General features: G+C 51.7%; 1 protein-coding gene across 1 annotated transcript in view; it reads right to left on the bottom strand.

The window, feature by feature from the left end:
* cacna1bb (calcium channel, voltage-dependent, N type, alpha 1B subunit, b) overlaps positions 1-22,159 on the bottom strand; it is a 100,910-nt gene that overhangs the window by 3,943 nt on the left and 74,808 nt on the right. The window contains exons 35-49 of the mRNA XM_084687069.1: positions 21,098-21,181; positions 19,771-19,887; positions 19,205-19,270; positions 18,268-18,359; positions 17,986-18,136; positions 17,603-17,730; positions 15,031-15,127; positions 13,015-13,120; positions 12,749-12,856; positions 11,717-11,826; positions 11,424-11,569; positions 11,203-11,263; positions 10,689-10,796; positions 3,693-3,731; positions 1,607-1,859 (exon numbers count right to left, since the gene is read on the bottom strand). Coding sequence (XP_084543195.1) covers positions 1,607-1,859; positions 3,693-3,731; positions 10,689-10,796; positions 11,203-11,263; positions 11,424-11,569; positions 11,717-11,826; positions 12,749-12,856; positions 13,015-13,120; positions 15,031-15,127; positions 17,603-17,730; positions 17,986-18,136; positions 18,268-18,359; positions 19,205-19,270; positions 19,771-19,887; positions 21,098-21,181 — 1,666 coding nt within the window. The remainder of the gene's footprint in view (positions 1-1,606; positions 1,860-3,692; positions 3,732-10,688; positions 10,797-11,202; positions 11,264-11,423; positions 11,570-11,716; positions 11,827-12,748; positions 12,857-13,014; positions 13,121-15,030; positions 15,128-17,602; positions 17,731-17,985; positions 18,137-18,267; positions 18,360-19,204; positions 19,271-19,770; positions 19,888-21,097; positions 21,182-22,159) is intronic.

The following is a 22,159-nucleotide window of genomic DNA, read 5'->3' as shown; positions in this document are numbered from 1 at the left end:
CCTCCCTCCCTCCCTCCCTCCCTCCCTCCCTCCCTCTCCGCCCCTCCCCTCCCTCCCTCCCTCCCTCCCTCCCTCCCTCCCTCCCTCTCCGCCCCGCCCCTCCCCTCCCCTCCCCTCCCTCCCTCCCTCCCTCCCTCCCTCCCTCCCTCCCTCCCTCCCTCCCTCCCTCCCTCCCTCCCTCCCTCCCTCCCTCCCTCCCTTTCTAACAATCCCTTCCCTCTCCGCCCCTCCCCTCCCTCCCTCCCTCCCTCCCTCCCTCCCTCCCTCCCTCCCTCCCTCCCTCCCTCCCTCCCTCCCTTTCTAACAATCCCTTCCCTCTCCGCCCCTCCCTCCCTCCCTCCCTTTCTAACAATCCCTTCCCTCTCCGCCCCTCCCCTCCCTCCCTCCCTCCCTCCCTCCCTCCCTCCCTCCCTCCCTCCCTCCCTCCCTTTCTAACAATCCCTTCCCTCTCCGCCCCTCCCTCCCTCCCTCCTTCCCTCCCTCCCTCCCTCCCTCCCTCCCTCCCTCCCTCCCTCCCTCCCTCCCTCCCTCCCTCCCTTTCTAACAATCCCTTCCCTCTCCGCCCCTCCCTCCCTCCCTCCATCCCTCCCTCCCTTTCTAACAATCCCTTCCCTCTCCGCCCCTCCCTCCCTCCCTCCCTCCCTCCCTCCCTCTTCCTCTATCATCCCTCCCTCCCTCCCTCCCTCCCTCCCTTTCTAACAATCCCTTCCCTCTCCGCCCCTCCCCTCCCTCCCCTCCCCTCCCTCCCTCCCTCCCTCCCTCCCTCCCTCCCTCCCTCCCTCCCTCCCTCCCTCCCTCCCTCCCTCCCTTCCCTCCCTCCCTCCCTATCTATGTGGCAAAACCTCCATTACGACAATAGAACACTAGATTGCTGAAACGCCCTGTTCCTGTCTGATGCAGCCTGGGAGCTTCTCTGTAGAGAGGAGGGTTTAGCCTCATTCAGTCACGGCCTGTTAATAAACATGAACCGTGCCTCACACATCGCAGCGCAGCATGTGGAGCAGAAACACATCTCTAAAGGAGCTGTTTTGGGGGCAGATTAAATCGTATTTCATAACCGTCACTCTCCACTACAGAGCACAAAGAGGCGACCAATACAAATCAAAAAATCTAATCCCCACAGAAAGGAGATTTTCCTCGAGGAACTCTCGAAGTCTCTGCTAGTCAGAGGGGAAGCTTGACACGCACAATCCTGGCTGAAACCCTTTGGGATGGGAATCAGAGACCCTTTTTCCTACATAACGCGATCACAGACCCTTAATCTCTTAAGGAATTTGCACCACTAAGCATCCAGGCAATTTGGAACAAGAGCCAGCCCCCCCAACTCCCCTTCCCTCTCTCTCTCCTTTTCTTTTCTCTCTCTCTATCCCCGTCTCTCTCTCTATCCCCGTCTCTCTCTCTCTCTCTCTCTCTCTCTCTCTCTCTCTCTCTCTCTCTCTCTCTCTCTCTCTCTCTCTCTCTCTCTCTCTCTCTCTCTCTCTCTCTCTCTCTCTCTCTCTCTCTCTCTCTCTCTCCCACCCCCACCCTCTCTCTGTTTCTCTTCTGTCTCTCTCTCCCCCTCTCTCTTTTTGCCATGTGTGTGTGTTCGCAGGAACTCGTGTCTCACCCGTGCTGGTGGCAGGCTGAACACTGGTCGCTCCATCCAGAGACTTCTGCTTCCGGTCCTTGTCCCGGCGGCGCTGGCAGCTGTGGTGGTGATGGCGGTGGTGTGCCCTGTCCTGACCCTGCCCCGGCCCTGTCGCCAACCCCTGGCCCTGGGTGGGCCGCTGCAGGGCGTAGTCCCCCAGACCCACCTCCAGGGGGCGCTGGGGGGTCAGCGTGGACGCCGAGCGGCGGATGGGGCTGATGTCTGCGATGGGCTGGCGGGACGGGAGAAGAAGAGAGGGTGAGGAGGAGGGAGAGATGGTGTTGACGCGCCAGAGGAGGGCCGCAACACGGAGGAACAGACCCAGAAGCATCGCCACACACACACACACACACCACGCTCCACCCACGTCCTGTCAGTAAGACTGACAAGAAAAACACAGCAGCATTTCCACCACAAACACTCGGCGATTCGGACACATAAAAGGATCTAGATGTCGAGCTATTTATAACATCACCCATGTTCCTCAGAACACAAGCTGGCAGAAGTAACGGCTGGGGATCTAAGAACAGGCGGGGTGTTGACGTGGGCCCTGGAAACATTCTACACCGTCACAGGAAGTGACCGTCGCATCCCATACTAAGTTTGAGACCGCTCAACTGACAAGTGGTGATAACCAACAGGTTGTCAGTCGCTTCATTATATCCCCTCCCCCCCCTCCCCCTCCCAACACACCCACACCCTGACACACACACACACACCCACACCCTGACACACACACACACACACACCCACCCACCCACACCCTGACACACACACACACACCCACACCCTGACACACACACACACACACACACCCACACCCTGACACACACACCTACACACACATCAGTTTCGAGGCCACGGTGTCCACACCCCGCCTTATTCTTAAGTGTCGCTGCCTGGACAGTCGACATGTCTGGAACGCCAGCTAAATTCTTACCCCATCTGGTGGCCACAGACGAGATGACATCTAGCTGACAACCCCTGGAACAGACATCAGCCAGGGCCTCTGGACCAAGTTTCATTACTGATTTGTTGTTTCTGTTATACTGACTATGCTGTTTTCTTGGTGATGGTAAGTTACATTTGCGTGGGATCCTAATGACATTGTAGAGGAACGTATGCTGTATCTGTTCCAGGGGCTCCACACACGCAGTGCTGATTGGTCGGCACAGTCAGTGGTTTGTGCAACACGAAGCACAAGGACATAGAGAGAAAATGAAGTTAAGAAAAAGTAAGTCAAAGTTAAGAAACTAGCACCGCTGTACCTACCCATACACAACACCCAGCGCCCGCTGAAACACTGAACGTCTACCACCATACAACACACACTGACGTCAAGAGACACTTTGATGGCAAGGAAGCCAAAAAGTGTGTTGGGCGTTACCATGGCTGCATGTATGGAATATCTAGTGGTAGAGATGGACTGGGCTCCTGCCACTGTGTGACCGTGTGTGACTGTGTGACCGTGTGTGACTGTGTGACCGTGTGTGACTGAGTGGGGCCCTCGCAGGGGAGACCCAGCCTGTCTTTGGGACAGTGTGTGGACAGTGTGTGGACAGTGTGTGGACAGTGTGTGGACAGTGTGTGGACAGTGTGTGGACAGTGTGTGGACAGTGTGTGGACAGTGTGTGGACAGTGTGTGGACAGTGGGATGGGAGGGGCACATGGAGGCCAACACAGAGATGGAAAGAAGGAGGGAAGAGAGAGAGAAGGAGAGTAAGAGAGGGAAGAGAGAGAGAGAGGAGAGCAGGAGGGACGAGATAGAGAGAGCAGGAGAGGAAGAGAGAGAGAAGGAGAGTAAGAGAGGGAAGAGAGAGAGAGAGGAGAGCAGGAGGGACGAGATAGAGAGAGCAGGAGAGGAAGAGAGAGAATGAGAGCAGGAGAGGGAAGAGAGAGAGAATGAGAGCAGGAGAGGGAAGAGAGAGAGAAATAGAGTCAGAGAGAGAAGGAGCATGAGATAGACAAAAGAGAGACAATAGAACAGAAAGAGACAGTTAGATAGAAAGATAGAGAGAGACAGAGAGAGAGCGAGAGAGGGAGAGGCGAAACAGGTGGTACATACTGCCAGGTGGGTCCCAGGGGCGTGGCGAGGGTGGCTCCGCTATCAGACAGCACACACAGGAGGGAGGGGGGGGGCACAGATTAGCCATGGGCATCAAGAATGGGGAGGGAGGGAGGGAGGGAGGGAGGGAGGGAGGGAGGGAGGGAGGGAGGGAGGGAGGGAGGGAGGGAGGGAGGGAGGGAGGGAGGGAGGGAGGGAGGGAGGGAGGGAGGGGAGAGTGAGGATAGAGGAGAGAGGAGGGGGTGGGTGAGAGAAGGAGAAAGAAAGGAAGCAGTAAGGGAGAAGGGAGAGAAGAAAAAGAGGGGATGACAGAGGAGGACAGAGGAAGGAGACAGGGGGGTGAGAGAGGAGGACAGAGGAAGGAGAGAGGGGGGCGAGAGAGGAGGACAGAGGAAGGAGAGAGGGGGGTGAGAGAGGAGGACAGAGGAAGGAGAGAGGGGGGCGAGAGAGGAGGACAGAGGAAGGAGACAGGGGGGTGAGAGAGGAGGACAGAGGAAGGAGAGAGGGGGGCGAGAGAGGAGGACAGAGGAAGGAGAGAGGGGGGCGAGAGAGGAGGACAGAGGAAGGAGACAGGGAAAAGAGGTCCGGAGATAAGGAGATGTATTAGTAGAGAGGAGATAGGAGATAAGAGAGGAGACAGGAGAGGGGAGGAGGGGGGCAAAGGAAGACTGACATCAAAGCTAGACAAACAGCATTCACCGGTTTACACAGGTGAACCAATCTCACGGACAGAGAGAAGCCGTGAGGAGAGATGGAGGAAGATGGAGAGATGGAGGAAGATGGAGAGATGGAGGAAGATGGAGGAAGATGGAGGAAGATGGAGAGATTGGAGAACAAACAACAGAAAAGATGGAATGACAGTAACAGTAACAGCAGTAAGACATTGTGGGACTGTAATGGAGACAAAGATGAAAATCATGTCTGGTGTGCTAAAACAGGAAGTGACATAAGCAGAACGACCGGAACATGTGTGATCTGGCGTTTGACATCCATAAACAGTAGTAGAACGTGTCGAATGAGATGAGATGGGCATACTGAAAGGCGTTTATTCAACATCAGCTTGTAACTGTAAAACAGAAAATGTGAGGTGAGGTAGCTGTAATTGATGGTCTTATACCTGTTCAAACACAGTTTCTCTATTGAAAAACTGGAATAGCGTACATGGAAAAGCCTGCCTGGACTTCCTCCAGTGTTGTGCTGTGGACACCCCCAGTGTCAGCGCACTGTGGCGGTCCACAGCGGACAGGTGGGCAGGATGAAGGGATGAGAGCTGACAGGGATCCTCTGCTCAAGTTAGCCTGTGGCTGCTTTCACTTATTCATCCCAATTTTACCCTCTGTCTATCCATCTCTCTCTACCTGTCTATCCATCTCTCTCTACCTGTCTATCCATCTCTCTCCACCTGTCTATCCATCTCTCTCCACCTGTCTATCCATCTCTCTCTACCTGTCTATCCATCTCTCTCTACCTGTCTATCCATCTCTCTCTACCTGTCTATCCATCTCTCTCTACCTGTCTATCCATCTCTCTCTACCTGTCTATCCATCTCTCTCTACCTGTCTATCCAGTCTCTATCTACCTGTCTATCCATCTCTCTCTACCTGTCTATCCATCTCTCTCTACCTGTCTATCCATCTCTCTCTACCTGTCTATCCATCTCTCTCTACCTGTCTATCCATCTCTCTCTACCTGTCTATCCATCTCTCTCTACCTGTCTATCCATCTCTCTCTACCTGTCTATCCATCTCTCTCTACCTGTCTATCCATCTCTCTCTACCTGTCTATCCATCTCTCTCTACCTGTCTATCCATCTCTCTCTACCTGTCTATCCATCTCTCTCTACCTGTCTATCCATCTCTCTCTACCTGTCTATCCATCTCTCTCTACCTGTCTATCCATCTCTCTCTACCTGTCTATCCATCTCTCTCTACCTGTCTATCCATCTCTCTCTACCTGTCTATCCATCTCTCTCTACCTGTCTATCCATCTCTCTCTACCTGTCTATCCATCTCTCTCTACCTGTCTATCCATCTCTCTCCACCTGTCTATCCATCTCTCTCCACCTGTCTATCCATCTCTCTCCACCTGTCTATCCATCTCTCTCCACCTGTCTATCCATCTCTCTCTACCTGTCTATCCATCTCTCTCTACCTGTCTATCCATCTCTCTCTACCTGTCTATCCATCTCTCTCTACCTGTCTATCCATCTCTCTCTACCTGTCTATCCATCTCTCTCTACCTGTCTATCCATCTCTCTCTACCTGTCTATCCATCTCTCTCTACCTGTCTATCCATCTCTCTCTACCTGTCTATCCATCTCTCTCTACCTGTCTATCCATCTCTCTCTACCTGTCTATCCATCTCTCTCTACCTGTCTATCCATCTCTCTCTACCTGTCTATCCATCTCTCTCTACCTGTCTATCCATCTCTCTCTACCTGTCTATCCATCTCTCTCTACCTGTCTATCCATCTCTCTCTACCTGTCTATCCATCTCTCTCTACCTGTCTATCCATCTCTCTCTACCTGTCTATCCATCTCTCTCTACCTGTCTATCCATCTCTCTCTACCTGTCTATCCATCTCTCTCTACCTGTCTATCCATCTCTCTCTACCTGTCTATCCATCTCTCTCTACCTGTCTATCCATCTCTCTCTACCTGTCTATCCATCTCTCTCTACCTGTCTATCCATCTCTCTCTACCTGTCTATCCATCTCTCTCTACCTGTCTATCCATCTCTCTCTACCTGTCTATCCATCTCTCTCTACCTGTCTATCCATCTCTCTCTACCTGTCTATCCATCTCTCTCTACCTGTCTATCCATCTCTCTCTACCTGTCTATCCATCTCTCTCTACCTGTCTATCCATCTCTCTCCACCTGTCTATCCATCTCTCTCTACCTGTCTATCCATCTCTCTCTACCTGTCTATCCATCTCTCTCTACCTGTCTATCCATCTCTCTCTACCTGTCTATCCATCTCTCTCCACCTGTCTATCCATCTCTCTCCACCTGTCTATCCATCTCTCTCCACCTGTCTATCCATCTCTCTCCACCTGTCTATCCATCTCTCTCCACCTGTCTATCCATCTCTCTCCACCTGTCTATCCATCTCTCTCCACCTGTCTATCCATCTCTCTCCACCTGTCTATCCATCTCTCTCTACCTGTCTATCCATCTCTCTCTACCTGTCTATCCATCTCTCTCTACCTGTCTATCCATCTCTCTCTACCTGTCTATCCATCTCTCTCTACCTGTCTATCCATCTCTCTCCACCTGTCTATCCATCTCTCTCCACCTGTCTATCCATCTCTCTCCACCTGTCTATCCATCTCTCTCCACCTGTCTATCCATCTCTCTCCACCTGTCTATCCATCTCTCTCTACCTGTCTATCCATCTCTCTCTACCTGTCTATCCATCTCTCTCTACCTGTCTATCCATCTCTCTCTACCTGTCTATCCATCTCTCTCTACCTGTCTATCCATCTCTCTCTACCTGTCTATCCATCTCTCTCTACCTGTCTATCCATCTCTCTCTACCTGTCTATCCATCTCTCTCTACCTGTCTATCCATCTCTCTCTACCTGTCTATCCATCTCTCTCTACCTGTCTATCCATCTCTCTCTACCTGTCTATCCATCTCTCTCTACCTGTCTATCCATCTCTCTCTACCTGTCTATCCATCTCTCTCTACCTGTCTATCCATCTCTCTCTACCTGTCTATCCATCTCTCTCTACCTGTCTATCCATCTCTCTCTACCTGTCTATCCATCTCTCTCTACCTGTCTATCCATCTCTCTCTACCTGTCTATCCATCTCTCTCTACCTGTCTATCCATCTCTCTCTACCTGTCTATCCATCTCTCTCTACCTGTCTATCCATCTCTCTCTACCTGTCTATCCATCTCTCTCTACCTGTCTATCCATCTCTCTCTACCTGTCTATCCATCTCTCTCTACCTGTCTATCCATCTCTCTCTACCTGTCTATCCATCTCTCTCTACCTGTCTATCCATCTCTCTCTACCTGTCTATCCATCTCTCTCTACCTGTCTATCCATCTCTCTCTACCTGTCTATCCATCTCTCTCTACCTGTCTATCCATCTCTCTCTACCTGTCTATCCATCTCTCTCTACCTGTCTATCCATCTCTCTCTACCTGTCTATCCATCTCTCTCTACCTGTCTATCCATCTCTCTCTACCTGTCTATCCATCTCTCTCTACCTGTCTATCCATCTCTCTCTACCTGTCTATCCATCTCTCTCTACCTGTCTATCCATCTCTCTCTACCTGTCTATCCATCTCTCTCTACCTGTCTATCCATCTCTCTCCACCTGTCTATCCATCTCTCTCTACCTGTCTATCCATCTCTCTCTACCTGTCTATCCATCTCTCTCTACCTGTCTATCCATCTCTCTCTACCTGTCTATCCATCTCTCTCTACCTGTCTATCCATCTCTCTCTACCTGTCTATCCATCTCTCTCTACCTGTCTATCCATCTCTCTCCACCTGTCTATCCATCTCTCTCCACCTGTCTATCCATCTCTCTCTACCTGTCTATCCATCTCTCTCTACCTGTCTATCCATCTCTCTCTACCTGTCTATCCATCTCTCTCTACCTGTCTATCCATCTCTCTCCACCTGTCTATCCATCTCTCTCCACCTGTCTATCCATCTCTCTCTACCTGTCTATCCATCTCTCTCTACCTGTCTATCCATCTCTCTCTACCTGTCTATCCATCTCTCTCTACCTGTCTATCCATCTCTCTCTACCTGTCTATCCATCTCTCTCTACCTGTCTATCCATCTCTCTCTACCTGTCTATCCATCTCTCTCTACCTGTCTATCCATCTCTCTCTACCTGTCTATCCATCTCTCTCTACCTGTCTATCCATCTCTCTCTACCTGTCTATCCATCTCTCTCTACCTGTCTATCCATCTCTCTCCACCTGTCTATCCATCTCTCTCTACCTGTCTATCCATCTCTCTCTACCTGTCTATCCATCTCTCTCTACCTGTCTATCCATCTCTCTCTACCTGTCTATCCATCTCTCTCTACCTGTCTATCCATCTCTCTCCACCTGTCTATCCATCTCTCTCTACCTGTCTATCCATCTCTCTCTACCTGTCTATCCATCTCTCTCTACCTGTCTATCCATCTCTCTCTACCTGTCTATCCATCTCTCTCTACCTGTCTATCCATCTCTCTCTACCTGTCTATCCATCTCTCTCTACCTGTCTATCCATCTCTCTCTACCTGTCTATCCATCTCTCTCTACCTGTCTATCCATCTCTCTCTACCTGTCTATCCATCTCTCTCTACCTGTCTATCCATCTCTCTCTACCTGTCTATCCATCTCTCTCTACCTGTCTATCCATCTCTCTCTACCTGTCTATCCATCTCTCTCCACCTGTCTATCCATCTCTCTCTACCTGTCTATCCATCTCTCTCCACCTGTCTATCCATCTCTCTCTACCTGTCTATCCATCTCTCTCCACCTGTCTATCCATCTCTCTCTACCTGTCTATCCATCTCTCTCTACCTGTCTATCCATCTCTCTCTACCTGTCTATCCATCTCTCTCTACCTGTCTATCCATCTCTCTCTACCTGTCTATCCATCTCTCTGTACCTGTCTATCCATCTCTCTCCACCTGTCTATCCATCTCTCTCCACCTGTCTATCCATCTCTCTCTACCTGTCTATCCATCTCTCTCTACCTGTCTATCCATCTCTCTCCACCTGTCTATCCATCTCTCTCTACCTGTCTATCCATCTCTCTCTACCTGTCTATCCATCTCTCTCTACCTGTCTATCCATCTCTCTCTACCTGTCTATCCATCTCTCTCTACCTGTCTATCCATCTCTCTCTACCTGTCTATCCATCTCTCTCTACCCCGCTCATGTCTCCCTTTTTTCTTTTACACTCTCTCTCAGACCTCCACTCTCTCTTTCTTTCCCCCATCTCACTCTCACTCTCTCTCCTCCTCTCCTGCACCTGTCCACCAGCTTCCTGTCAGCGATGGCTGTTAGACCGTCCACTGTCATCTCTGAAGGTAATAGGAGAGTTGGATCATATGATGCAGACTATGGTCCACACTGACACAGTCCTGATGCTGACTGGTCTGGGCCTGACAGGTGCAAGCTGTCTGATCTGAGCACAGATAACTGGGTACGCTAGTGAGGAAGAGAGAGAGACACATACATAATAAGACAGACAGAGGTTAAGAGATAGAGAGAAAGGGTGGGGGCGAGAGAGGATGTGGAGGAAAGGAAGAGAGAGACAGTCCGATAGAGGAAGAGAATGACAGGCAGAGAGACAGCGAGATGGAGAGAAAATGACATGATAAAAGAACAAAGAAAACGAGAAATAGAGACAGAAATATCGAGACAAAGAGAAACAGTGAAGGAGGGAGAGAGAGAAAAAATGACAGAGAGACAGGAATGTAGAAAGAGAGACAGAAAGAGTGAAAGATGGAGAGAGAGAGACACAGAGAGACAGAAAGAGAAAGATAGTAGAAAGACAGAAAAAGAAAGAGAAACAGAAAGAAAGAGAGACAGACAGGCAGAGACAGGAGATCCACAGAGAGAGACAGACAGGCAGAGAGAGATCCACAGAGAGAGACAGACAGGCAGAGAGAGATCCACAGAGAGAGACAGACAGGCAGAGAGAGATCCACAGAGAGAGACAGACAGGCAGAGACAGGAGATCCACAGAGAGAGACAGACAGGCAGAGAGAGATCCACAGAGAGAGACAGACAGGCAGAGACAGGAGATCCACAGAGAGAGACAGACAGGCAGAGAGAGATCCACAGAGGGAGACAGACAGGCAGAGAGAGATCCACAGAGAGAGACAGACAGGCAGAGAGAGATCCACAGAGAGAGACAGACAGGCAGAGAGAGATCCACAGAGAGAGACAGACAGGCAGAGAGAGATCCACAGAGAGAGACAGACAGGCAGAGAGAGATCCACAGAGAGAGACAGACAGGCAGAGCTTACGTAGTATTCAGCGTTGAGCCTGGGCATGGAGGCTGCTCTGCCATGGCCCTCCAGGGGGAAACCCTCCACGTCTGAATCGTTCTCCAGCTGACTCGTCTCCACAGATTCCTGCGACAGCAAGCACACGCCACTGGGCACGCTGCACACTGAGGCAGCTGGTACTGAGCTCACCAAGCGCCCGGCAAAAGCTAATCTCTCGTCGTTCGGGCTGCTCTTAATGATCCTCACCAGCAGGTGTCCCTAGCGGCTGCTGTTGAATGAGGCATTGTGTCTGGAATCTATCTGCCATACCATTGTTTGACAGTGACCGTGCTTTAGAAAGACTCGTGTCGCCGTTACTACCGAATCACAGCGATCGCTAAGGTTAAATACGGAAGGAAATAGTTTGGCCGAACGAGTTGATCAGGAGAGTAGAGGTGTTTCCTGTGTGTGCATCTAAGGTAACAGGAAATACATCAGGTGTTGAGGTTTAAGACACGAGGCTTGTTTGAGAGTCGAGCCGTTCGTCTCCTACCTGAGGTTTTGTAAAGTTGGTGGCATCCTCTGATTCCCTTATGGGAACTGACTGGCTTGTTCTGCACACACACACACAGGATGAACACACACACACATAACAGTTATCAGTACAGTGGGTCACAACAAGTATGGGTTGTATACTTGCCAAATTCCTAGGACTCATTTATTCCCTCAAATATTAGAAGGTGAAAACATTGCATATCCACGACGGCCACTCACACTGCATTGCCATTGGTTAGCGAGGTGGTGGTGGGCGGGGCCTCAGGCTGCGAGGGGGGCGTCGGCCTGGAGGCTGAGAGGGGCGTGTCCTGCTCATGTATGTGGGTGAGGGGCAGCATGGGTCTAAAGAGGGACCCCCCTGGTCTCTGCAGGGAAACAAAGGTCAAAGGTCACAGCGGCAGCAAGCTGAGGAGGGATGGTGATGGGTTGGGGCAGGGGTGAACCTACCCCCCAGGGTCCCCCCCCTGTGAGACTGTGCCCAGCAAGAGGGCCTGTTGGCGGGCAAGCCGTACCTGCATGCTCCCTGGAGCCTGCTGCTGCTGGAGCTTCTTGGCTCGGTTCTGCTTGTAGAAGTCGAAGATCATGAGGGCGGCGTACACCTTCCCCACTGTCAGCTCCTTGTCTGCAGACAGAGGAGGCAGGTGAGGCAGGTGAGGGGGAGGCAGGTGAGGGGGAGGCAGGTGAGGCAGGTGAGGCAGAGGCAGGTGAGGGGGAGGCAGGTGAGGGGGAGGCAGGTGAGGCAGGTGAGGCAGAGGCAGCTGAGGGGGAGGCAGGTGAGGGGGAGGCAGGTGAGGGGGAGGCAGGTGAGGCAGGTGAGGCAGAGGCAGGTGAGGGGGAGGCAGGTGAGGGGGAGGCAGGTGAGGCAGGTGAGGCAGAGGCAGCTGAGGGGGAGGCAGGTGAGGGGGAGACATGGTACACATTGCCCGGCCACGCACAGCTGTGATTTGTAGATCTGTTTATCACATGACGTGTTTCACCACCGCAACGCTACTTTCTGATGACTCAAACTCATCAGGGTTGGACTGACACAAAATATAGGAGAAAATGTTACACCTTTCCAATGATGTATTTTATGTATTTGACTGTATATGCTGTACATTCTGTTAAGAAGACCACATTATTATTAGATGATCATTTGCTCTGTGTGACCACTAGATGGCACCGGAGGAGCACCACAGTCTGGGGAGAAGGCTTTCCTCCCTGTAAGGCCGTCTTTCTGAGTCTGTTATCGTGTGAGTGTACGCGTGTGTGACTGTGTGTGTGCGCGTCTGTGAGTGAGTGCGTGCATGTGTGTGCGTGCGTGTGTTTGAGAGTTAAACAGAAATAGAGTTGACCTCACAGGAGAGGTGGATTCTGAGGGTCAACCACCAATTGGAGCAGATCCCCGCTGGACACTAAGCTTCAGGACCAGAGGGCTTCACACAAGATGATAAAACCTCCTGGAAATAGTCTAGCACTACAGTCAGTCACCATCTTTGTCTCTCACACACACACACACACACGCACACACAAACACACCCCTATAGACACACACACGTACGTACGTTTATGGGGTGTAACCAGTAGGTCCACAGTCTTCTGTGGAAGGTTGGGCCAGACTCTGGAGATCTCTCTCTTCAGCTCAGCGTCACACAGCCTCTGGGCCAACACCCCTGCAGACAGCCCCAGAAACATCACACCTCCACCAATCACCCATCAGCATTCCCGCTAACGTCCCGCCCTATCCCTCCCCACCACCACCACCACCACACACAAACACACACACAGGACCGGCCAGGTGCATTGTGGGGCCTGTAGTTTAAGCTCTCACCTGACGCCAGCTTGATCTCCAGAGCAGTGCGGATCAGAGCCATCAGGGTGGAGGTGAAATGCACTGTGTTGTCCTCGGCGATGGGCATATTCATCCTGACCAATCGCTGAAGAGAGAACGAGGAAATCAAAGTGGCCAATCAAAACACACCTAGGTCAAAGGCCTGATTGGTCGTCTGTGAAGAGTTTGTTTCCTGTTCCCTGAAGTATGTGCCTTATGTCTTGTGGGGCTGGTGGAAGCTGCTGTATAGCACACAGGGCTTTCTACAAGACCAAGCACCCACAGAGCACCCTCATCCACATGCAAGAACAAGAGAACCCACAGGTCTGGAACACCATGCTACGCTACTGAACCTTCATGCACACTACAACTGTAAATATTGAAGTATACATATGTGTGTGTGTGTATATATGTATGTATGTATGTATGTATGTATGTATGTATGTATGTATGTATGTATGTATGTATGTATGTATGTATACTATACATAGTATACATATAGTATAGCATATATATGCTAGTGTATCCACACAGTATATATACATATTTCATTCCTTATATTCCAGTAGAACTGCATGTGTTCCTGCTTCCATGCTGTTCTTATGTGCTGTACTGATGGATGAAAGTCCATGGAAGGAGGAGGGAGGGGGGAGGAGGGAGAGAGGAGGGTGAGGGAGGGAGGGGGGAGGGAGGAGGGAGAGAGGAGGGTGAGGGAGGGAGGGGGGGGGGAGATGGAGAGAGGAGGATGGAGGAGTAGGGGAGGAGGTGTACCTATGCATGCTAGGTCTGGCACAAATCATCCACTAGAGAGTAGGACAAGGCATGCCATCACACACACAAGCACACACACAGACATATGCAGCGACATAGACACACACACAGAGACACACACACAGAGACACACGCACCCACCCACACACACACAGGCATGCATACACACTAACACACACACACACAGACACTCACACCCAGTAACACAAGTGGGAGGCATGAGAGATCACAGCAGGAGATCCAGGATGACCATTTAACAGGGATTGGAGAACTAAGCTGGCGGCCAGAGTGGAAAATGGAGGCTTTGAGGACATGATGACACACAGGAAGAACAATGCTCATCAGGGGGGAAGCTGAGATGAAAACACTACCACGGCAACCAAGAAGGAAGAAGGAAGAAAGAAAGGATGAAAGGAAGGCAGAAGAAAGAAAAGGAGACAGAAAAAAACACAGAAAGTAGAAGTAGAAGAAAGAAAGGATAAGTCAAAAAAAAAGAAGAAAAAAAGGCTAACACTCGCTCCAGTGCGCTGCTGTTCTCACAGCCTCCCCCCCCCCCCCTCTCTCTCTCTCTCTCGTCGCAGCCTGTCAATTCATCGCTCAAAAGCAGGAGTTATATTTGGAGACACCACACACGTCAGACCCAACTAGTCGCTTGGCAGACGCTTTCATCCCAAGCACGGGCAGGGGGCTGTCTTCACCCTGATTCGTCCAGACAGCTGTGCACGCTCCAGAGACGACCCCGTTAACCCACACGCTCGCAAGTAAACGTCCCAGGTCCTACCTGAGGACTCGACCCCTTCTCAGGCATCTAAACCACTCCCCCGGACCCGTCAGGCTGTCGTCTACAGATGTTATTTGGGGAAAATGGGGGTTCATTTGATTTCGACCACTGCGCAGCCCGCGGTGGTGTGATCAGATGTTACAGATGCGTGTCTTTTGGACAGTTTTAACAGAGATTCTTCTCCTTGTAGACATATGCGAGTTTTTGGTTTAGTGCAGCTAGAGAGAGCGCTGTGCGGAGGGAGACGGTAGACGAGGAACTGGACAAACAGACAGAAAGAGCAACGAGACAGCGACGTAGGCCGGCAGGTTTCCACGGTGACACGTTGACAGGAGGCCCGAGGTACTGGGGCAGGTGGGAGGGGAGGAGGGGGTTGGAGGCAGGAGAGGCAGGAGAGGCAGGGGGTAGAAGTGTGAATGGAGAGGGGAAGGAGGAGGAGAGGGGAGGAAGGAGAGGAGCTGTACCTTGTAAGCGACCCTGGAGGGACATTTCTTCCCCAGACCTAGTGGAGGGGACATGTTCAAGAGCATCTTGTACATGTGCAGGTAGGTCATACGGCCGCTTCACAGAGGAGAGCGAGGGCGGAGTAAGTAGGGCGAGGGCGGAGAGAGAAGGGCCAGGTGGGGTCCAGGTCAGATAACGGGCGAGGGGCAGAGGTAGGCCGTACGAAGAGAGGACGGGTATAAAACAAGAAACGAACACAAAAACACGAAAAAAAGAGAGAAAATGACAAAACAGAAATCTGCTTTATTTGAGATTTCCAGGGTTGTTGGCGGGAGCGTCGGGAGGGGGGTGGGGGGAGGGGGTCAGATGTCATCCATGTCCGCTCTCCGGAAACGGATGCATCCCAGGGTGCAGCGGGAGGGGGAGGAGCTTCCTGTGAGGAGAGATGTGGATGGAGGATCATGAGAAAGGGAGTTTATGTTGGGGTGGGGGCATGTTCTCCTTGCTCAGATCAGGCATCTGTCTGTTCCACATGCTAGGAGACACCTTCTGTCTGTGGAGGGTCACGGCTAACCAAGACGGCCGTCAGAGAAACAAAGCACACCCCGCTCTCCTGCGTCACTGTGTGACTGCTTCGGACGGAACAACCGAACCGCTATTCCCAGCGACCGTTTTGACGTCTATAAATAACCGTCATAACAGCTTGATGATTCAATCCCGGCTAATGCGAGCCTTGCATGCGGCGTTGTTTCCCCCACCGTTGCCTTGGTTACCCGTCGGGCGGTTAACTGCGAGAGGGGTGCGTGTGTGTGTGTGGTTCGGAGCAGTCGTCCCCCTGTGTGTGTGTGTGTGTGTGTGTCTGTGTGTGTGTGTGTGGGGGGGATAGCAAACCTTGTAGGCCACAGCACTTGGGCACTTGTTGCCTAAGCCCAGGGGAGGGGAGATAAAACGCAACACTTTGTACATATCCTGATAGCAAATCCTGCCGCTGCAAAACAGGAAATGGTTGAAGAGGGTTAGAACGGGAAACTGCATTTCCACTCAATTATCATCAACAAAACCTCCTTCAGCAGCAGCCGCCTTGGGAGGACCCCAGTGGACAGATATAACCCACCTGTAGGTGCTGTGAGGAACAGGGAAGCTATACTGGATAACGTGATAGAGATGCTGTCATATGAAGGTATAGACTTATAGAGGAGACCTCAGTCTGTGAGAGGAGACCTCAGTCTGTGAGAGGAGACCTCAGTCTCTGAGAGGAGACCTCAGTCTGAGAGAGGAGACCTCAGTCTGAGAGAGGAGACCTCGGTCTGTGAGAGGAGACCTCGGTCTGAGAGAGGAGACCTCAGTCTGTGAGAGGAGACCTCAGTCTGAGAGAGGAGACCTCAGTATGTGAGAGGAGACCTCAGTCTGAGAGAGGAGACCTCAGTCTGAGAAAGGAGACCTCAGTCTGAGAGAGGAGACCTCAGTCTGTGAGAGGAGACCTCAGTCTGAGAGAGGAGACCTCAGTCTGAGAGAGGAGACCTCAGTCTGAGAGAGGAGACCTCAGTCTGTGAGAGGAGACCTCAGTCTGTGAGAGGAGACCTCAGTCTGAGAGAGGAGACCTCAGTCTGTGAGAGGAGACCTCAGTCTGTGAGAGGAGACCTCAGTCTGAGAGAGGAGACCTCAGTCTGTGAGAGGAGACCTCAGGAAGAATAGCTGTTCTGAGAGGAGTAAACACCTCCCCTCCACCTGCACCTCCGCCAGCCCTCCATCTCTACCTCCCCTCCACCTCCCCTCCACATTCCATCCCCCCTCCACTCTACCCACCCCTCCTCCTGTGCTATGCGGTACCCCACTTCCTGTCCCTTTGATAAAAACCCTCATTAGGCTTCGCACAACTCATTCCAAACCTCCCCCTAGCCACAGCTCAGCCTCTTCCTCAGAAAACTTCTCATTTGGGTTGTTATTTAATAATAAAATATTCATCAATTCTCCCTCTCCCTGGCTAAGCACCTCAGACAGAGAGGGATAAAGCTCTCCCTAGCTCTGAGTACAGCTCCCTCTCCCTAGCTCTGAGTACAGCTCCCTCTCCCTAGCTCTGAGTACAGCTCCCTCTCCCTAGCTCTGAGTACAGCTCCCTCTCCCTAGCTCTGAGTACAGCTCCCTCTCCCTAGCTCTGAGTACAGCTCCCTCTCCCTAGCTCTGAGTACAGCTCCCTCTCCCTAGCTCTGAGTACAGCTCCCTCTCCCTAGCTCTGAGTACAGCTCCCTCTCCCCTCCTCAGTGACAGACAGCAGCTTTAGTCCCGTCAGCTTAGAAACTGCAGGCCAGGCGAGCGGGACGCTGGATTTACATGCATCAGCAGGCCTACGGGGCCCCGCTCCTCGCTCTGGCTTAACGTCACTCACTCCCGCTAAGACGGGATCCGCCACCGGGTTCCGGGTCACCCTGCTGGAACCTTCCATGGGTGGAAACCACGGGGTGACTCTGCTTCTCTCTGTCTGTCTCTGAAAGGTGGGGGGAGGGCGGGGGGAGGGCGGGGGGAGGGCAGAGAGAGGGCGGGGGGAGATCTCTGAAGGGTGGAGTGTGGAGGGGGGGGGGGTGGAGGACCTACCAGGCGGCGGGGTCGTACTCTGCCCAGACGCGGATGAACTCGTCGAGGTGGTGAGGGCCCAGGATGGATGCGTCTCTGGTCAGGTACTCAAAGTTGTCCATGATGACCGCCACAAACAGGTTCAGCATCTGCATGGCCACAGAGAGGAGGTCATGAGACGGGAAACAGGAAATGTAGTCCACTTCGAGCAAGCAACAGGAAATGTAGTCCACTTTGAGCAAGCAACAGGAAATGTATGGATATGCATGTGTAGTTTAAAAGTAGACTTTGTCGTTTTTAGTTTTTTTGGGTGTAGTTTTAAACTGGATGTTTTAGTTTCATCTAAAGTGTTTTGTTTTGTCATAGTTGTAATTTCCAGTGAGCTTGTCGTGAGCCACACTGACCAGGAAGGAGCAGAGGAAGATGAAGGACACGAAGTAGAAGTAGGCAAAGTCGCTGCCACACTCCTTCCCCCCGGAGCCAGAGAGCTTATCGCACGCTCGATTACTGAGACACGACAGCATGATCTCATGCCAAGCCTCTCCTGTCGCACTCCTGAGGGACGCGCACACACACACACACACACACACACACACACACACACACATGCCCGTGAGCAAACGCAGGTAAACATACTTGTAAAGAAACACACAAATAACTGACAAATCAGTCAGATTTTCACTCACCTGAACAAGAGCATCAAAGCTTGGAAGAAGGTCTGAAAGTTGTTGTGGTGGTTGATGGCCGTTTCCTCGTTCAGATCAATGTTACCGAACACCTGAAAGAGAACATGAAAATTTATTGATTGTTGGCAGTGGCATCTATAACTGGATGTACGTCCAGATATTGGCTCTGGAGACATCTGGCAATGCCTGTAAGCTTTGTGCAAGTCAGTCTCTCTTGGGTGTCTAAGGTTAAGTATTTTGATAGGAAAACCTGATTAAAATAAAAAGATGATCTCTTTTATAGCAGAATCTTATCCAAAGCTATGTACAGGGAGATTTGAACATGGGACCGCATTATCTCGTCAAGTGCTCTACCACTGAACGAAACGCATCCAAAACAATGTCGATTAAATATCATTTTCAAATCTTGTTTTATGAGGTCGATTAAGTTTCCATTTCCCTATGATTGCGGCGTGCTGGAGTGAGAGTGTGGTTAGACCCCCGAGGTGGGCGGGGCCCAATCTCCTTCAGAGGGATCCTTCACACAGCTGAATAAACAGAACCCCGTTTAGCAGAAGATGAAATGAATATTGATTTACAATCATACACAGATCTACTGTATGGGGTGCAATCTCATTAGGCGATTAGTTTAGGAGATGGGATGGCCTCTGTTAAATGAGCTATCAGTTTGGGTCCATTTACTTGGAGGAGAGGGGAGGGGGGGGGGGCATTGCCAAAACACTACATCTAACTGAGTGTAATAATCTGGTTTTGATTTGAATCTTGTTTGCCTTGCTTCAAGTATAAATGGCTTATCTAGTGACTTAATTTGAGTTAACTTCACATCATTTTAAGACATCTTATCAAGTGAAATATGCCAAAACGTGCGTGTTTCAGGCGTTAGCGAGCTCATCCCTTCTCCCAGTGCACGGGCACGTGAGAGAGCGGGTCTACTCACCTGCATGCCGATGATGGCGTAGATGAAGAACAGCATGGCTATGAGCAGGCACACGTAAGGCAGCGCCTGGAAACACAAGTACACACAAGCAGACAAACACTCGCATGAACACACGGACACACGGACACACAGCTGGAGATTAAAGCAGTGTCCATGGAAGATGGAATGCGGTCATTTATGGACCAGAACAGTAAACTTCAACAGTGAGGTCAATTTCTTTAATCAGGTATTTACAGAGAAGGGTATACATTCATCGTAATTAAAGAGACGCCCTTTTTACACCGCCACAACTATCCATTTTCATTAGGCTTAAAATCTCTTAACAGCCCGATCTGCTGTTGACTCTAAAGCCCAGCCCTTCACTTACTCTTTACTGAGGAAAACTTCTGCGGTTCCATAATCACCCAAAGTCATTAGCAACATGAAGTCATTAGCAACATGAAGTCATTAGCAACATGAACCAAACTAGGCTATCCCCAGGTGCTGGCAGGACCGGGTGGAGAGAAGTGTCCAGGGTCCTGTTCACCTTGAAGGACTGGTGTGTGTGTGTGTGTGTGTGTGTGCACCTTAAAGGACTGCACGAAGGTCCACAGCAGGATCCTGATAGTGTAGCCCTGCCTCAGCAGCTTGATGAGACGAGCAGCCCTGAACAGCCGGAGGAAGCTCAGGTTGATCAGCTTGTCCTGTAGGACACACACACACACAGTACACACACAGTACACACACACACACAGTACACACACACACACACAGTGCACACACACACTCTTAGCCCGTTTCCTGGAACAGTCAGTTCCTTACTAGTAACGAAGGTTGGTCTAAGTGAGGCTGTGTTCAGACCCAGTCGAGTCAGAGTGAAATACCATTCTCTGTATTGTATCACTCCTCCTAAAGGCTTTCAAGGAAGTGTTCAGTGTGTACCAGGAAGTGTTCAGTGTGTACCAGGAAGTGTTCATGCGGTGTGTATCAGGAAGTGTTCATGCGGTGTGTACCAGGAAGTGTTCATGCGGTGTGTATCAGGAAGTGTTCATGCGGTGTGTACCAGGAAGTGTTCATGCGGTGTGTATCAGGAAGTGTTGGTGTCGGTGAGTGGGGGGTTGTTTTCAGAAGCAGCGAGGGGGACAAGAAAAGCCACTTACCGTCTGAAGGAGCCCGGAGATGAGACGGGGGGATGGGGAGGGAGGGGGGGCAGAGGTGGGGGGAGGAGGAGGGAGGACAGAGGTGGGGGGAGGGGGCAGTTGGGGGCAGTGGGGGGGGCAGTTGATGGGGGGGCAGTGGGGGGGAGGAGGGGGCAGTGGGGGGAAGTGGGGGGGGCAGTTGATGGGGGGGCAGTGGAGGGGAGGAGGGGGCAGTAGGGGGGGGGGGGGGCAGACAGCAACATGAACACAGCAGACGGAAGAAGACACGGCATGAGAGAACAGAGAGAAGGGGAGGAGAAACGAGGAAAAGAGAAAGAGAAGGAGGGAGGGAGGGAGAGAGGGAGAGAGAGAGAGAGAGAGGGATGAACAGACTTGACAGTCACATGAAGAGAAATCTCACAAAGAGAGGCAGACTTGCGACAAGGAGCGTCTTGCTGTAACCAGAACACTCACTCCTCTGTGTGTGTGTGTGTGTGTGTGCGTGTGTGTCGTCTTGTCTGTCAGTCCCCAGCTTGGCTCAGACTAATCCACATGAAAAGACACCAAGAGCTCTCTTAAGCAAACAGGATCTGCTGCCTTTCAATGATTTAGTTCAACACTAACCAGGTTCACCCCCTGCCCCCCTCCCCCCGCCCCCCTCCCCCCTCCCCCCGCCCCCTTCCCCCCCTGGTCCTGGAGAGCCTTCGGGGGGCGGGATGGGGCCCCCTGGCCCCTCAGGCTGAAGCCATGTGGCGTGCATGAGGGTGCCACTCACCTTGATCTCCGTGACCAAGATGTCAGTGATGCTCCCCAGCACGGTCACAAAGTCAAACACGTTCCACGCCGCCTTCAGGTAGTTCTGAGGGAGACAAACAAAGAGATGGGGAGAGAGAGAGTGAGACGAGAGAGAGAGAGAGAGATGGAGACAGATGGAGACAGATGGAGATGGAGAGAGATGAAAGATGGAGAGAGATGTGCAGAGAGTCGGTGAGAGGGTGAGAGAGAGTGATGGAGAAAATGAAAAAAGGAGGGAGTAATTGATATTGAGAGATGGAGAGAATCCGAGAGAGTGAGCGAGTGAGTGAGCGAGCGAGTGAGCGAGTGAGCGAGTGAGCGAGTGAGAGAGAGAGAGAGAGAGAGAGAGAGAGAGAGAGAGAGAGAGAGAGAGAGAGAGAGAGAGAGAGAGAGAGAGAGAGAGAGAGAGAGAGAGTGAGAGAAACAGAGAAAGCCAGATCAGGGTCAGATTTAGAGCAGGTCATGTGACTCTGCTCTCTGCAGTGTGTCTCCTCAAGCTCCTCAAATGAGTCAATGTGTCATTGAGAAATGATATTACTCTCTGTCAACCTAATACACACACACACACAAACACAACCACCCACAGTATGACTGATGCACAAACCTAGCCCTCCACCCCTGTATAAAGCCCGTCACTAGACATCCAGGTGTGATGGTGAGATCTCACACTGGGCTAGCTGGAGCTGCTGCTTGTACAGCCTGTCTCACCCACCTGGGCGGGAGTGATTGGTGGAGACGGGGCAGCCAAAGACTTCAAACAACAAAGAGACAGAGTGAGAGAGAGTCTGTCGGGGCTAAATGTTACAAAGGTGGAGGTGAGGTGCGCGTGAGGAGAGCTCTCTAAACGATGAGACGGGGATGCGAGGGAGGGAGGAAGCCAAAGATGAATCTCTGGGCTGCAGGCCAGGCTTCCCTTAGCAGCCAGGAGAATCATCCCTCCCTCCCTCCCTTCTGCCCTCATCCCTCCCTCCCTCATCCCCCCCTCCCTCCCTCATCCCTCCCTCCCCTCTACAATCCCTGCTGTTGTCTGACTACCTGCCAG

This window comes from Hypomesus nipponensis, chromosome 22 (assembly GCF_054491055.1).
Source record: "Hypomesus nipponensis isolate SF chromosome 22, ASM5449105v1, whole genome shotgun sequence".
Lineage (NCBI taxonomy): Eukaryota > Metazoa > Chordata > Actinopteri > Osmeriformes > Osmeridae > Hypomesus > Hypomesus nipponensis.
This window is presented reverse-complemented; position numbering and strand designations above follow the sequence as displayed.